At 39.3% G+C, this 15,272-nt stretch overlaps 1 protein-coding gene across 2 annotated transcripts in view; it reads left to right on the forward strand.

Moving 5' to 3' along the window:
* The window catches only part of LRP2 (LDL receptor related protein 2), a 176,816-nt gene that overhangs the window by 53,212 nt on the left and 108,332 nt on the right, over positions 1-15,272 (forward strand). For both annotated transcript variants that reach the window (XM_070803716.1, XM_070803712.1), the window contains exons 8-14: positions 194-346; positions 1,805-1,924; positions 7,118-7,246; positions 9,110-9,279; positions 10,274-10,497; positions 12,265-12,471; positions 15,016-15,218. In XM_070803716.1, coding sequence (XP_070659817.1) covers positions 194-346; positions 1,805-1,924; positions 7,118-7,246; positions 9,110-9,279; positions 10,274-10,497; positions 12,265-12,471; positions 15,016-15,218 — 1,206 coding nt within the window. The remainder of the gene's footprint in view (positions 1-193; positions 347-1,804; positions 1,925-7,117; positions 7,247-9,109; positions 9,280-10,273; positions 10,498-12,264; positions 12,472-15,015; positions 15,219-15,272) is intronic.

A 15,272-nucleotide genomic window follows, 5' to 3' on the forward strand; every position in this document is an offset into this window, starting at 1 on the left:
AGAAAGACTGGAACCTAAATAATGACATTTACCATTCTTTAGAATCTCAGTAAAAGGTCAGTTGTAGCGTTAGAAACTACTTGTTTATTGTGAAATATCGGTCATTTGTTTACCTGATCTCTTAACCATGTATTGAAAAATGTCTGGCTCTACCTCTTATATGGCCTATTGTAACTCTCTTTTTCCCCCACAGAAAGCAAAATTAATCGTACCTTTGAATGTTACCCAAATGAATGGGCCTGTCCAAAGTCTGGAAAATGCATCCCAATTTCTAAAGTTTGTGATGGGACTTTAGATTGTCCAGGAGGAGAAGACGAAAGCAATATCACTGCAGGACAACAGTGTGGTGAGTATGGAAATTTGTCTGGACATCTTTCAGGCAATGGTGTCTCTGTTTTTCTATAACAGATTGCCATAGATAGAGAGTATCAAGTGGTGTTTGCAGAATGAGCGATTCCAAGACTTAGTAGCTCTAACCAACAAACATTTGTTATTTCTCACAGTCCTGTGGGTTGGCTACATTATTCTTTTGGCCTGAACCAGCTCACTCACATCTCAGGATGCTCCAGCAAAAGCATGGCTAGTCCAGGCGTGTTTGCCTGGTCATGGAAAGGGCAAACCCCAGTGAACAAGCTCTTCTAAGCCTCGACTTATGTCATGTTTCCTAAGTGTTCTATTGGCCAAAAGAAGTCACACTGACCCCAGATTTAATGGACTGAAGCAATAGACTCCATTTCTTGATGGGAGGAGTTTATAAATATCTGTGACTCTTCCTCCCCCAACCCGCTGCATCTCCTTCCCAGGAAGAATGGTTTTAATGGTAATTGTGATGACTCTAAAAGTATTCTGGAGATTTGTGATGACTCTAGAAGTATTCTGGAGATTTTATTCCCTGGATTACACCTGTGGAAAAAGTGTTGCTAGCTTTACTCAAAAACTTCTGGTTTCAGGGATCTATACTTGGAGTTACTCACTGCCCTACCCCCACTCCATAGCCGTAGAATATTTTCCCACTATAAGCCATCACTTCTGTGGATAGCCGGCTGTCCTGTAGGAAAATGCAATTCATGGCCTTGATTTCTCTCTGAATTATCTTGTAGTTGCCTAACAGTGACCATGAACTGTAACCCTAAAGTTTTGGTGATTTCTTTTCCATGAAAAAAAGAGGCTTCTATGGCTTCTTTTATATCCACCCCCCCCCCCCCCATTTCTTTGGAAGCCCCTTTAAACAGTCCTAGTGCGAAAGTTAGAAAACAAAAATTAGTTGAAGCTAGGTTGGATTCGGAGAAGGCAGTGGCACCCCACTCCAGTACTCTTGCCTGGAAAATCCCAGGACGGGGGAGCCTGGTGGACTGCCATCTATGGGGTAGCACAGAGTCGGACATGACTGAAGCGACTTAGCAGCAGCAGCAGCTTGGATTAATTAGCTTTTTAAGTTAAAAGTTTAGTGTTTAGTGTTCAGTGGCTTGGAAATTCTTAGGAATATCCTTCTATTCTTTCTAGATAGAAGAAATAGATATCTAGATAGATATCTTTCTATTAGATAGCCTAATATCTTTCTAGACACAAAGATAGACTTTTGACCAGATTTTTTTCATGAACAGCACTTCTGATGCCTTGTGCTTGCACTTAGTTATAATGAATTTTTAAAAATATGTGCTGAGTTTTTATTGCATCATACTGCAGGCTTGAATGGTGTTACTGCATACTTACTGAGCTTTTACTTTGGAAAGTTCTTACTTCTTATAAATCAGCTTTGTCCGGAGATCACCTTTCATTTCACAAAGTCTTTTTCTCTGTTTAGATGTGAATCTGTGTCCGTCCTTGGGATGTGAATACCAATGCCACAGGTCACCAGGTGGAGGGATGTGTTACTGCCCCTCAGGTTTTATTGTCAACCAAAATAGAACCAATAACTGCGTCGGTAAGTGACAGTCTTTCATCACAGTGCTCACGGCACTGGGGGCGCTCCCTTTAACATCAAGAAGTTTGTATTTGTGGAGAGGAGGATCTGTTAACAAAGAGCAACACAGTCTTCACTGAAAACCTGGCCAATATGAAGTTTTAACTCTGAGACACTTTAGTGAGGTGCCCATGGCAAAAGAGTGGTTGGATGATGAGTGAGTAAGCTAGCTACTTATATATCTGTCCAGTACCTAATGATGGAGGTTGTTCTTTTGATATATTGTGTATTGCTGTTTTATATATTTGGAAGCAGAATTATATAGCCATACTTGCTAAATACAGTTGGCCCTCCCTATCTGGGAATATCAATAACCTCAGATATGCAGATGACACCACCCTTATGGCAGAAAGTGAAGAGGAACTAAAAAGCCTCTTGATGAAAGTGAAAGTGGAGAGTGAAAAAATTGGCTTAAAGCTCAACATTCAGAAAACGAAGATCATGGCATCCGGTCCCACCACTTCATGGGAAATAGATGGGGAAACAGTGGAACCAGTGTCAGACTTTATTTTTCTGGGCTCCAAAATCATTACAGATGGTGACTGCAGCCATGAAATTAAAAGACACTTAATCCTTGGAAGGAAGGTTATGACCAACCTAGATAGCATATTCAAAAGCAGAGACATTACTTTGCCAACAAAGGTTCGTCTAGTCAAGGCTATGGTTTTTCCAGTGGTCATGTATGGATGTGAGAGTTGGACTGTGAAGAAGGCTGAGAACCAAAGAATTGATGGTTTTGAACTGTGGTGTTGGAGAAGACTCTTGAGAGTCCCTTGGACTGCAAGGAGATCCAACCAGTCCATTCTGAAGGAGATCAGCCCTGGGATTTCTTTGGAAGGAATGATGCTAAAGCTGAAACTCTAATACTTTGGCCACCTCATGCGAAGAGTTGACTCATTGGAAAAGACTCTGACGCTGGGAGGGATTGAGGGCAAGAGGAGAAGGGGACGACGGACGATGAGATGGTTGGATGGCATCGCTGACTTGATGGACGTGGGTCTTAGTGAACAGCAACTAAGTGAACTTAGTTGGTGATGGACAGGGAGGCCTGGCATGCTGAGATTCATGGGGTCGCAAAGAGTCGGATACGACTGAGCGACTGATCTGATCTGTGAATTCTTCAATCTCCAATTCAGTCAACTGGGGAATCAAAAAAAGAAGGGGAATGGGGAGGCAGAAAGTTCCAGAAAGCAAAACTTGAACTTTCTGTGTGCAGGCAGCTATTTACATAGCACTAAGGACTCCGAGCTTTCACGGTCAAGGGCCAGGGTTCCCTGGTCAGGGAACTAAGATCCCACAAGGTGTGTGGTGTAGGCAAAAATGAATAAATGAATAAATAAAATAAACAAGCACAAAAGAATCACTCTGGTTTACAAACTCTGGAGAAAGTCTATTTCCTGCTTACGCTGTCTTCTGTAAGTGTAAGACTGCTCCGGCTGTCTGCCACATGTCAGGCTACTCTTCCCCCTTTACTGCCACCCAGCTGCCAATCTGATTTCCAGTCTTAGTTCTCTAGGCCTTTCCCCTTTCTCTTACTAGAAAAGGAATTCCAGTAGAGATACCGGAAGCCACATTCTCAGTGTTACATTTGTTTTTCTCTCTTTTTCCTCTCAATCCTAAAGAGAAATTTGGGCTGGGCCGCCTTGTAGTTGGAACTCGATAGGCCATGAAATGTTTTCAGGAAAAGGGATTTGCTCTTTAAGAATCCCTGGTTCAGGTTCGATGCACAGTACTGGATGCTTGGGGCTGGTGCACTGGGACGACCCAGAGGGAGGGTAGGGGAGGGAGGAGAGAGGAGGGTTCAGGATGGGGAACACGGGTATACCTGTGGCGGATTCATTTTGATATTTGGCAAAACTAATACAATATTGTAAAGTTTAAAAATAAAATCAAATTAAAAAAAAAAAAAAAAAAAGAATCCCTGGGTCATTCTTGTGATACCTTGCAACCTATTCTTTAGTCTCTCAATACCCGCCCCCCCCACCCCCCGCCTCCCTTCTAGAGCCACATTTTCCAACATGTTTTCCAACATCTTTTCTAATACTTAAGCCTGTGATGAGGTTTGAGTTGTAGGTCAGAAAGAGGTCCAGGCTGCTTCAATTTTTTGCATCCCTTAAGAAATGAAAAACTTTCATAACAAGATTTTTACGTTTAAATCTATTAATGAACGTAACCGAATTTTGCAGTATTATGCTGTACACAGGATCATTTCAGAATTCAAGAACACATTTGGTGCTACTACTACTGGAAGTAGTCCGATACTTGGGCACTAATTCTAAGGTCCACAAACATCTTTCAGTCCCTTTACGATGTACCTAGGACTTTAGTACAGATGACCTCTTTTGGATACAAGCTCAAAAGTCTGCAATTTTGAGTTTTGTGAATGTGAGGCCCTCTGCTACCTGCAGAGACTTTCTCTGTGACCTTTCTTGTCCTTTAAGAATGTACCTTTGCCTCTGAGTTTTGAAGCTGGGTTAATGTTTATTTCACATTTCAAGAAGACTATATTTTGCCTTCTTGGTAAAGAGAACCTATTAGTTTCAAAACATGACATTATGAAACCAGTTACACTCATTTCAGCTGAGCTTTTAGAGACTTGTTTAGGTCTGCTCTTTCAAGCATTTCAGTTGAACAAACATTCTCTGTATGCCTGTAATCGTCTGCATGCCTGAGTTACCACAGAAGCTTCAGGTGTTGGAAACCTATGCAACGTTTATCAGTTTAGCCATGGCTCCCCGGGGGATGCCTCAGTGATTGTTAAGAATAAAATGGAATAATCATGACAGGAAATCTTGCCTTCTACCATTCTTCTTCTCCTGGTAGTCTTGACCTAGCTGTGGAGACTCTGAGGCAAGCCACCAGAGCAATTCACTGGACTATTGTTTTTGATTGACAAGGACATGCTGTTTGTTGAGGGAATGACATCGTGGTGCAGCCTTAGGGCAGGAAGGTCATTTAGCATGGTGGGATTGCACACAGCCAGCTGGATCAGAGGGTGTCCGAGCAGGATTTTTTTTGAATTACTCTCAAAGCAGTATTTGTTGGTAAGAAGGGACAAAGAGTAAAAAGGAAAGTAGATCAAGGTGACTTGGGCTGGGAAGGAGGATTTTGAAGCAGCATTTTAGTGTTTTGTAGTTTCCATTACCTTTTCTACTCTCTTTAAAATCCTCAGGTCTCCCTTTCATTTTTCTTGTCTTTCTTTTGGCTCTCAATGGATATTAATTAGCCTTCATTCTTTGTAATGATGAACAGAATCTTACTCAGTCATTAAAAGTGACAGTGTTTCTTTACTCATTTAAACCTGTACAGTACTTGTAACCCAGATGGTAGGAAGGGCATTTGCACCCAAGAATTCCTAGTTATGACTTTTCCACCCTCTTTTTGACATGAGAACTCCTGTTTCCAGGGTGATTCCAGATCTTTAGACATAGTCATAGTGTCTTGGATTCAAAATGAGGTCATGATACCCTGGGAGTTTGAGGGCGAATGTCCTGTACATTCCTACTGAAGCAAAGCCTTACGTGGTGTTTTCTCAGAAAGGAAGTGAGGGCACAGAAGAAATAGATCAAATGCTGGTCTTTGGTCTATACCCACTTGTCTTTTTACCTTGTCATGTCCAAATTGGATTAATTTTTTCTTTGTCACAGTCCTGGGGATGAAAGATGTGCTGGTCTGTGTTGTTAAACTTGATCTAGAGGGAAAACGGGAATGATTATCTTGATCCCAGGACTTTCTTGGTCTTTTTTTTAATTAAAGTTTTTTCTTTGTTAGATTTTGACTGTGCTGGGTCTTCGTTGTGGCACGTGGGCTTTCTGTCTAGTTAACGGCACTCGGGGGCTTCTCTAGTTGTGGAGCCTGGACTCTAGAGTGCAAGGGCTCAGTAGCTGTGGGATCTTAGTTCCCCCACCAGGGATCAAAGCCATGTCCCTTGGATTGCAAGGCAGATTCTTAACCACTGGACCACCAGGAAATTCCTTCTTAGTCTTTCTTGTTGGGGAGTCACAGGATGGTGGGGCATGCAGCAGGTGTGGTAGAATTCAACCCACAGCTTTGCAAATGTTATCAGATCCTAGAAATTCTAGAGAACCCTAGATCTGTGAGTCTCAGGAATTATAATTTACTTGAGAATTTTCTGAAGCTCTAGGGGATAGGAGCCTGTTGATTTAGGCTGTGGACATCATTCTTCAAAGAAAGAGAGCAGGGTGAAAGAGGGTGAAGACTGGATGTGAACTTCAAGGGTCAAATGAAATATTTGGCACCAGTTATCCAAGGATAGGACAATTTCTGTGCCCTTTAAGCTTTATAATCTTTAAGAAAGTCATGTGTGTTTTTCTTCCCTGCCCCCATGTTGTATTGTTTATGTGTCAATTATATTGAAAGTCTTTTTACTATTTGATAGAACTGGGACTACTTGGCCATTGAACACAGCTCTATTGTGTAATGGATTTTCAACAAGTACATATTAAATGAATGAATACTGCTAATGAGTAAGCAGAAGAGAATGTATTTTTCATGACTTAAAAATGATGTTAATTTTGGTGATGACTTTTGACATCAGAGAAAAGGATAAACAGACCTTTCCAGATACTTTATTGCATACTTTGTTTGTGTCTCATTGAGCAGTTGGATATAAGGCAGTTCTTTCTGCAGTGAAGGAAGTCTGTGTCCTCCAGTATGGTAACCACTAATCACATGTGGCTGTCAGCATTTGAAATGTGGCAAGTGTGACTGAGAAATTGCATTATTAAGTTTATTTCAATTTAGTTAATCTAAATATAACTCCGAGAAGCTGCAGAGAGCTAGTGTCTACCACATTGGAAAGCACAATTTTAAAAGGATGCATTTATACCAAAATTTTGTATTATACCAAAATTTTGTATCAAGTGTTTTATAAACCATCATTAACAAATGAAATGCAAAGGCAATGAGTCCAAGCAGTGTTGTGCATCACCTGCAATGTTATCCTTTATGTAGATTTTAAAGAACCTTGGGTTTTCCTTAGTATGACAATGCCTATGCCCTGCCTCCCCAGGGGGTACTTTCTTAGGTATTTGCATCACCAGATTCCTGTATAGCTTGTCCACGATTTTTTTCAGAAAGTGCTCAAGCTGTATTGTTAAACATTATTATAACCGGTTATTTCCTATTTGACAGATTTTGACGATTGCCAGATATGGGGAGTTTGTGACCAGCTATGTGAAGACCGAATTGGCCATCACCGGTGTAACTGTGTAGAGGGGTATGTCTTGGAGCGCCAGAAGCACTGCAGAGCTAATTCTTCTTGTGAGTAAATTAAAGACAGTCATGTTTCTGAACAGTAAACTTTTATCCTCTTTCAATGCTGCTGCTGCTGCTGCTAAGGCACTTCAGTCATGTCCGACTGTGTGTGACCCCATAGACAGCAGCCCACCAGGCTCCCCCGTCCCTGGGATTCTCCAGGCAAGAACACTGGAGTGGGTTGCCATTTCCTTCTCCAATGCATGAAAGTGAAAAGTGAAAGTGAAGTCGCTCAGTTGTGTCCAACTCTTAGCGACCCCATGGACTGCAGCCCACCAGGCTCCTCCGTCCATGGGATTTTCCAGGCAAGAGTACTGGAGTGGGGTGCCATTGCCTTCTCCATAGCAGAAGTCAAAAGAAATATCAGCATTAAGGCAGATGGCGGGTTTGATTACCACAAATCAGACGTGGCCCCTACTGTTGGAAGAATGGATCAACATTAATTTCGTGCTGTTAGGGACCAACTTGTGGATTAATAGTTGTTGGGTTTTTAAAATTTTATTGTTTGTTCACTTTGGGCCTGAAATAGTGTATCATCTACCACATAAATTTTAGGAGTACATTTGACCTATTTTTCATTAATGTACCTACCACAAGGTGACAAATATCAATAGGCACTGTTTATGCCAAATTTTTTTAGAGGTGGTTCAAAATGGACCTGCTAAATTTGGATTACAGCTTGTGAAAATGCCCTCATTATAAGAATACTGTGGTATAGAAAAATCATGAAAATTTTTGTCACTGTGGATTTCTGGGTAATAAGATCTTGACTTCACTCTCTTTTCCCAATTATTATTATTTTTTTCCCATACCTGTTTAAACTGCCTTTAGTGTCTTTCTGAAACTGATTTGCCCATCTATGAGTGGACTATTTTCTAGTTGTTTTTGTGTATAAAATACCTGATATGCTGTGGACTAACTTTAATTACAACTGATTTTTAACATTTATTTATTTTTGAACAGGTGCATACTCATATTTTCAAAAATTTCACATTATTGAGAAGTTATATGACCACCTCCCCACCCCCTATACCCATTCCACTCTGCCCAGTTTCCCACTTCTCCTCTCCTATGGATAATCACTGTTTATTTTAATTCTAGAGCTTATTAAATGCATAAATAAGAATATGTAAATATAGACATTTAACTATTTTTACATATATGGTAGTAAACTATACATACAGTTCTTCATTTTACTAATGTTGCATACTGTATTTTTAAGGACTTACCATATCAACAAGGAGAACTCTATTTTAATTTTGTTTTATTTTTATTTGAAGTATAGTTGGTTTCCAATGTTTCAGGTCTACAGTGTTTTTTAATAGTGGCAGAATCCGTTTTTTGGATGTATATAATTTATCTAACTAGTCCTTTAGTGATGGGCTTTTATATTATTCCTTATCCTTTGACATAGCAAATCAGACTTCAATGAATAACTGTATTCATTTTGCATTCTTGTAAGTATATGGGTGTAGCAGGTTTGGATCCACCATTGCCATGTTTTTCACATTGGGTGGTTTCCCATTAATCTTTAAAATGTGTTTTGTGTTTTACACAATCTTAAGTTGCACCTGGGGAAAGGTGCCCATATCAGCCAAGATACCTCAGTGTCATCGAACCAGCATTTAGGACACTTGAGTTCTTGACAGACTCTGTTCCTAACTTACTGTGATTTTGGACATTTCATTAAACCTCTTTGTGCCTTAATTTGCCCATCTGTAAAATGGGTAAAATGATATGTATTTCTACACACACATTCCGATATGTATTTTCTGAAGGTTTAAAACCAAATAAGAAAACATAGTTGTAAGTTACTTCATCATCTCTGTTCACTTCAGGACTGACAATGCCTTCCTTCTTCACATTTAGTTGGTGAGGCCTTTGTGATCTTCTCCAATGGTCGGAATTTGCTAAAGGGTAGCATTCGTGGAAACAACTTTCAGATTCTGGCAGAGTCTCAAAATCGTGGATTGGCTGTGGGTGTGGATTTTCACTATCGGCTACGCAGAGTCTTTTGGACTGACATTGTGCAAAAGAAGGTAAATAGAAATTTCTGGAGTATAGCTTGGGACCTGATAGAACTCCAAGCACAAAGTGTTGATAGTTTTTCATTTTGGGAGGAGTAGGGAGGGAAGTTCCTTTGTTTTCTAACAAAAAAGGCCCTTGAGATATTTTATGTTAATCAGCACCTTTTACAGCTATACTATTACATATGACCTATTAAACAAAGCAGTCTATTATATGGATTAGCCTTGAGCAACTTTTAATTTTATTCGAAATGGAGTCCAAAAGCCTAATTAAAAGAAATAGTAGACATTCTTTCAAAACTGGATAGATATTTGGTAGTAATTTTTGAAACTTGATCATTTAAAATGTAAAAAGTATTCTGCTTTCCTGGATGATAAAAATCAGATTTTACCTGCATCTTCTAAATGGAACTGTAATTGAGCATTGGGTAACAAATATTGACAGTATTTTGTTTAACAGCCAAAATTTCATTATGCTCTCTTATTTGGAAAATGTGATGGATCTGATTTCAACTTTGAGTAATGCAATGGAGATTTTTAAAACATAAATTTTAGAGATTCTTAAAGATTTAAAGATATTTTATTTCTTCTTACATTTCCTTGTACTATTAATAAAATTTTAATTCAATTAACAGATAAATTCCATAAATTTTCCAAAAATTGAGACTTTGGATTATTAGTAGGTCTGATTTAATAACAGCTATAAATAAAAAGAAACCATTTCCACCTGTGCCACCAAAAATCCACATTGAATTAAACTTTCACTAACTACTGAAGAATTAGAGATGCAGGCTTTTTTTTAAAAACTCAACTTTATATATGCCTCACATGATTTTAACAAAATGCCCCACCACCTCCTGTTAACCCATGATGTAAAATTAAATGTCTCTAGTGATTTTTTTTTTAGTTCAAATGACTGATTTGTACACCAAAGATAAGTCCTGGAAAAAAAACTCTCCCAACTAGTTATGCTTAAGAGGTTTAATAATTTTGGTTTTTCTTTCAGGTTTTTTCAGTTGACATCTCTGGTTCACGTATCAGAGAAGTTCTCGGTGTTTCTATTGAAGACCCAGAGAATCTGGCTGTGGATTGGGTAAATAATAAACTTTATATTGTGGAGACCAGAGTCAACTGCATAGATGTGGTAGATTTGGATGGAAGCCATCGGATTACCCTTATAAGTGAATATTTGGGACATCCTAGAGGAATTGCTGTGGACCCAACTGTTGGGTAAGTTATTTGCAAACATACTGATTTCAGCATTTTTTGAGTTTCATTTCTCCCTCTTTAGATAAAACATCCATTGGCCTAGTTGAAGATTCTTTATGCTCGGTACTGTAGAATCCTTGTTTATTTCATATCTCTTTTCATAGCAGCTTTAAAGGGCTTAGCTAAATATAATCCAATTTGAGGATGTGCAGTCCAAATATACCTACCAATGTCCTAAAAATATGTAATGTTATTGGGGTATGAGTTTTATGCTTAGTGTTTGCCATGTTTTCCTGGCTGAGAGATTGAATTCTTTTTTCTGACTCACTCTAATAGTATTGTCACAACTAAACCATTATTAATGCGATCACTCTTAAGTTGTGAAGTTGTTTTAAACAGGGGATAGATCTAAAACCACTGGGTGGTGTTTTGGAGGGCTCTCAAGAGCCCCAGTTCTTTATGCCTCAGCACAGAAAGAATTTAGCAAGAGGCAAAGTGATAGGTAAGTGATTTATCAGCGTAGGATGTTAGTGTTGCTGCCCCGAGTACTTAGTGGGTTACATTTTTATAATCAAAGGAAGAGAGGGGAGGTGGATAAGACCACCTTCTTTTTCGTTCTTTGAGTCTTTGGTCATTAATTCCTCCTATTTGTTGGGTGGGAGAGTTTTTGAGGCGTATCTAGGATCATCATGGCACTGTGGAAAAAATTCAGATCTCAGTACGAGTGTCTTTCACTTTGAAATATCACTTTTCCCTAAATTAGTATTTTTGTGCATGCAAAGAACATGCCCTAGGTGTCATTAACTTGTTGACATCACTGGGCAGGTTGTAGGCCTTATTTTCCATGATTGTTTTGCTCTTTTGGGGCATGTCTCATGTTTCTGTTGCATGGTTTTGTTGGTAAGCAATTTAGCTTGGTTTTGTTGTTAAGGACACCTGTCTGGCTTTGATATTATGCCACTTGCTCTGCTTTATAAGTCAAGCAAACCCACATTGTTTGATGATTTTTCCATTACTTTCTTGAGTGCTCATTAACTTTGTGGTCTCCCAAAGCCTCCCTAAAGTTCCTTCTCTATCTATAATCCCTAATGGAGTTTCTAAGCTAACAATCTGAATACTCTACTCTCTCCCCACTGGACCTGTCCCTTTTAGTGATTTCCTGTTAGAGACAAGTGTTGAGATGTCAGTGTTTTCTCCAGGTATAAATTAAAATTTTCCTCATCTTCACATTTAAGACCAGTTATATAGAGACTAGCTTTTGCCTAGATTTTCACAGTTGGGTCTTAGAAGTGTTGGGTGAACTCGAGGCTGCTTAAGTGCTGGTGATTATTCATTTCTATTTCATGATCTGTCCTTCCTTGAAGATGATGTATATCATGTCTAGACTGTGCCTTAGAATGAGGAATTAAGGAGGGAAATGACTTGATAGATTTTTTTTTTTCCTGGTAGCATTTTTGCTGGCTTTAAATAGAGAAGTGAAAGATGGGGTCAGGGAACAGGGGAAAAAAATTAAGAAGGTTAGAAGGTAGATAAGCTTTTTTTTTTCTTTGCCTGCGAATTGTGCATTTTCATAGTTGCTATTTGGAGTTTTCGACCCCCCCCTCCACAATTGGTCTTCACAGTCTCTGATTTTTAATGCTTTAAAATTTCTCTATTGTTTTAAACCTCCATGGTTCTCTTATCAGCTAGAAGAGATTTCCATTGATCCAAACACACAATCTCAAAAGATATTTACTAAGTAAACTTGTAAAATAGCTGATTCTCTCATCTTTTGTTTTTCTTTTGTAGTTATTTATTTTTCTCAGATTGGCAGAATGTTTTTGGAGTACCGAGGATAGAAAGAGCTTACATGGATGGCTCCAACCGAAAAGACTTGGTAACAACAAAGCTGGGATGGCCTGGTGGGATAACCCTGGATTTGGTATCAAAGCGTGTTTACTGGGTTGACTCCCGATTTGATTACATTGAGACTGTAACTTATGATGGACTTAAAAGGTAAGAAGTTTTTTTTTTTTTTTTTTAAGTACATTTTTATAAGTTTGGGAGAAGTACGTAAAATTTATGGGGAGGGATACTGAAGAACTAGAATTAAAAGACTGCTTTGTTGGTTGACATAACTTGAATGATCTTTGTGTTGACATTTGCATGATGTGACCTGCTCTGAGTTTTAACTTGTTCCATGTTAACACTCAAATTTGATTTCTCTTCTCCAAACCCTCCCCCACTCCCAGATGAAGCACATTATTTTCATTAACTCCTGAGTTCATTATTCTGGGTCCCTTAGAGTTTGTTTCCAAAGATCATTTTATAGTTTAGTTTTCTATTTCCCCCCTAGTAAATAGGTTTAACATTATCTGGTGGGAATTAACTGGATTATACTGCTCTTATATATTTTTCAAACCTTAAAGAGAAATTCTGACTCTTTACCTGATATACTTCAAAGGCATTTAAACAACCTTTGAATGCAGACTATGGCATATTTTTTTCCTTCATCTTCTTAGTCAAATTAGAGTTGACCATCAGTTCAGTTCAGTTCAGTTCAGTCGCTCAGTCGTGTCCAACTCTTTGCAACCCCATGAATTGCAGCACGCCAGGCCTCCCTGTCCATCACAAACTCCCGGAGTTCACTCAGACTCACGTCCATCGAGTCAATGATGCCATCCAGCCATCTCATCCTCTGTCATCCCCTTCTCCTCCTGCCCCCAATCCCTCCCAGCATCAGAGTCTTTTCCAATGAGTCAACTCTTCGCATGAGGTGGCCAAAGTACTGGAGTTTCAGCTTCAGCATCAGTCCTTCCAAAGAAATCCCAGGGCTGATCTCCTTCAGAATGGACTGGTTGGATCTCCTTGCAGTCCAAGGGACTCTCAAGAGTCTTCTCCAACACCACAGTTCAAAAGCATCAATTCTTTGGCGCTCAGCCTTCTTCACAGTCCAACTCTCACATCCATACATGACCACTGGAAAAACCATAGCCTTGACTAGATGAACCTTTGCTGGCAAAGTAATGTCTCTGCTTTTGAATATGCTATCTAGGTTGGTCATAACTTTCCTTCCAAGGAGTAAGCGTCTTTTAATTTCATGGCTGCAGTCACCATCTGCAGTGATTTTGGAGCCCCCCAAAATAAAGTCTGACACTGTTTCCACTGTTTCCCCATCTATTTCCCATGAAGTGGTGGGACCGGATGCCATGATCTTCGTTTTCTGAATGTTGAGCTTTAAGCCAACTTTTTCACTCTCCACTTTCACTTTCATCAAGACGCTTTTTAGTTCCTCTTCACTTTCTGCCATAAGGGTGGTGTCATCTGCATATCTGAGGTTATTGATATTTCTCCCGGCAATCTTGATTCCAGCTTGTGTTTCTTCCAGTCCAGCGTTTCTCATGATGTACTCTGCATATAAGTTAAATAAGCAGGGTGACAATATACAGCCTTGTCGTACTCCTTTTCCTATTTGGAACCAGTCTGTTGTTCCATACATTAGTTTAATTGTTAACTATTTTACATCCTCTTCTTTTGGTGTTTTCAAAAACTGGTTAAAACAGCCTTTAACTTTTGACCAAGAAAAATTACTTGTGTCAATATGATTTTTCCAAATGACTTGATCTTATTTTCACAATTAAAAGACCCATGATACTTTTGTTTCTCCTTTATTTGTAAGGATGGTATCACAGTTTGCCACAATCTCTATTTGTTTAAATGAAGAGATTATTAAGGCTATGACTTCTTATTACTGAAACTGGTTCCCAAAGTGAGAATATGAATTAACCTAATGACAAAAATAATCATATAAATCATACAATTGAGAAATTGCCTAACTGTTTTCTCTTTCATGAATCATCCTCCACCTCACTTCGTGTGGCCTCAGTGAATGACTGATTCTGTAGATGTAGTCATGGCAGCAATGTTGATTTCTTCCCCTTGTCTGGCACTTCTTACCTCTGTTGTCTTCCATTTAAGCAGTTCTGGGCACTCTGTCTCCACTATCAAGTGATTAGCTGACAGTTTAATCAAGCAAGGGCCTGTCAGTGGTAGCCCTGTGCTTTCTGCTCTCTAGAGTGACATCGGAAATAGGTGTGTGTTTGCCACGTGTCGAATTTTCTAACTTGCTATCTTGTTCCCTAGTGGCTGAGAAATGGTCAGTGGTGCAGTGTTGTGAGTAGAGTGAGTGTTGAAGGCATCTTCTACCAGATTTCCCATCCCTTGTTACACTCTTTCCCCTAGGAATTTCAAAATGATGTTTCACATCTTAACCCTTTTATATGTGGGGCAACCTTAAAAGAATGAAGAACAGGTAGGAAAGCAGTAATTTCTCAAAAAATTTAGCTAGGGCAGGGACTGGTCTATAAGTGCCAAGGCTCTTTTCTTAGAGGCAACATGGAAGTCCTTCTAGCAAGTATAGACAGAAATACACCTGCATCTTAAAATGTATCTTGACTATATATTCTATAGTAATAGCTAGCAATTTTTTAGCTTTTAAGCATATATGTGAACTAATTCCACCTTTAATCAAAACTGTATGGTGTATCTCTTTTGTAACAGGATGACAGTAATTCATGGAGGCGCGGACATTCCTCATCCCTTTTCAATAAGCTTGTTTGAAGGACAGTTGTTCTTCACCGATTGGACAAAGATGGCTGTATTGAAGGCAAACAAGTTCAAGGAGACTAACCCCAGATTGTACTACCGCTCTTCCCTGAAGCCATTTGGAGTGACTGTTTACCATGGCCTCAGGCAGCCCTATGGTAGGCACCCCCCAACAGAGGGAAAACCCTGCTTGGTACAGGCCTTGGTTAGAA

The sequence above is a fragment of the Bos indicus genome, chromosome 2, assembly GCF_029378745.1.
Source record: "Bos indicus isolate NIAB-ARS_2022 breed Sahiwal x Tharparkar chromosome 2, NIAB-ARS_B.indTharparkar_mat_pri_1.0, whole genome shotgun sequence".
NCBI lineage: Eukaryota > Metazoa > Chordata > Mammalia > Artiodactyla > Bovidae > Bos > Bos indicus.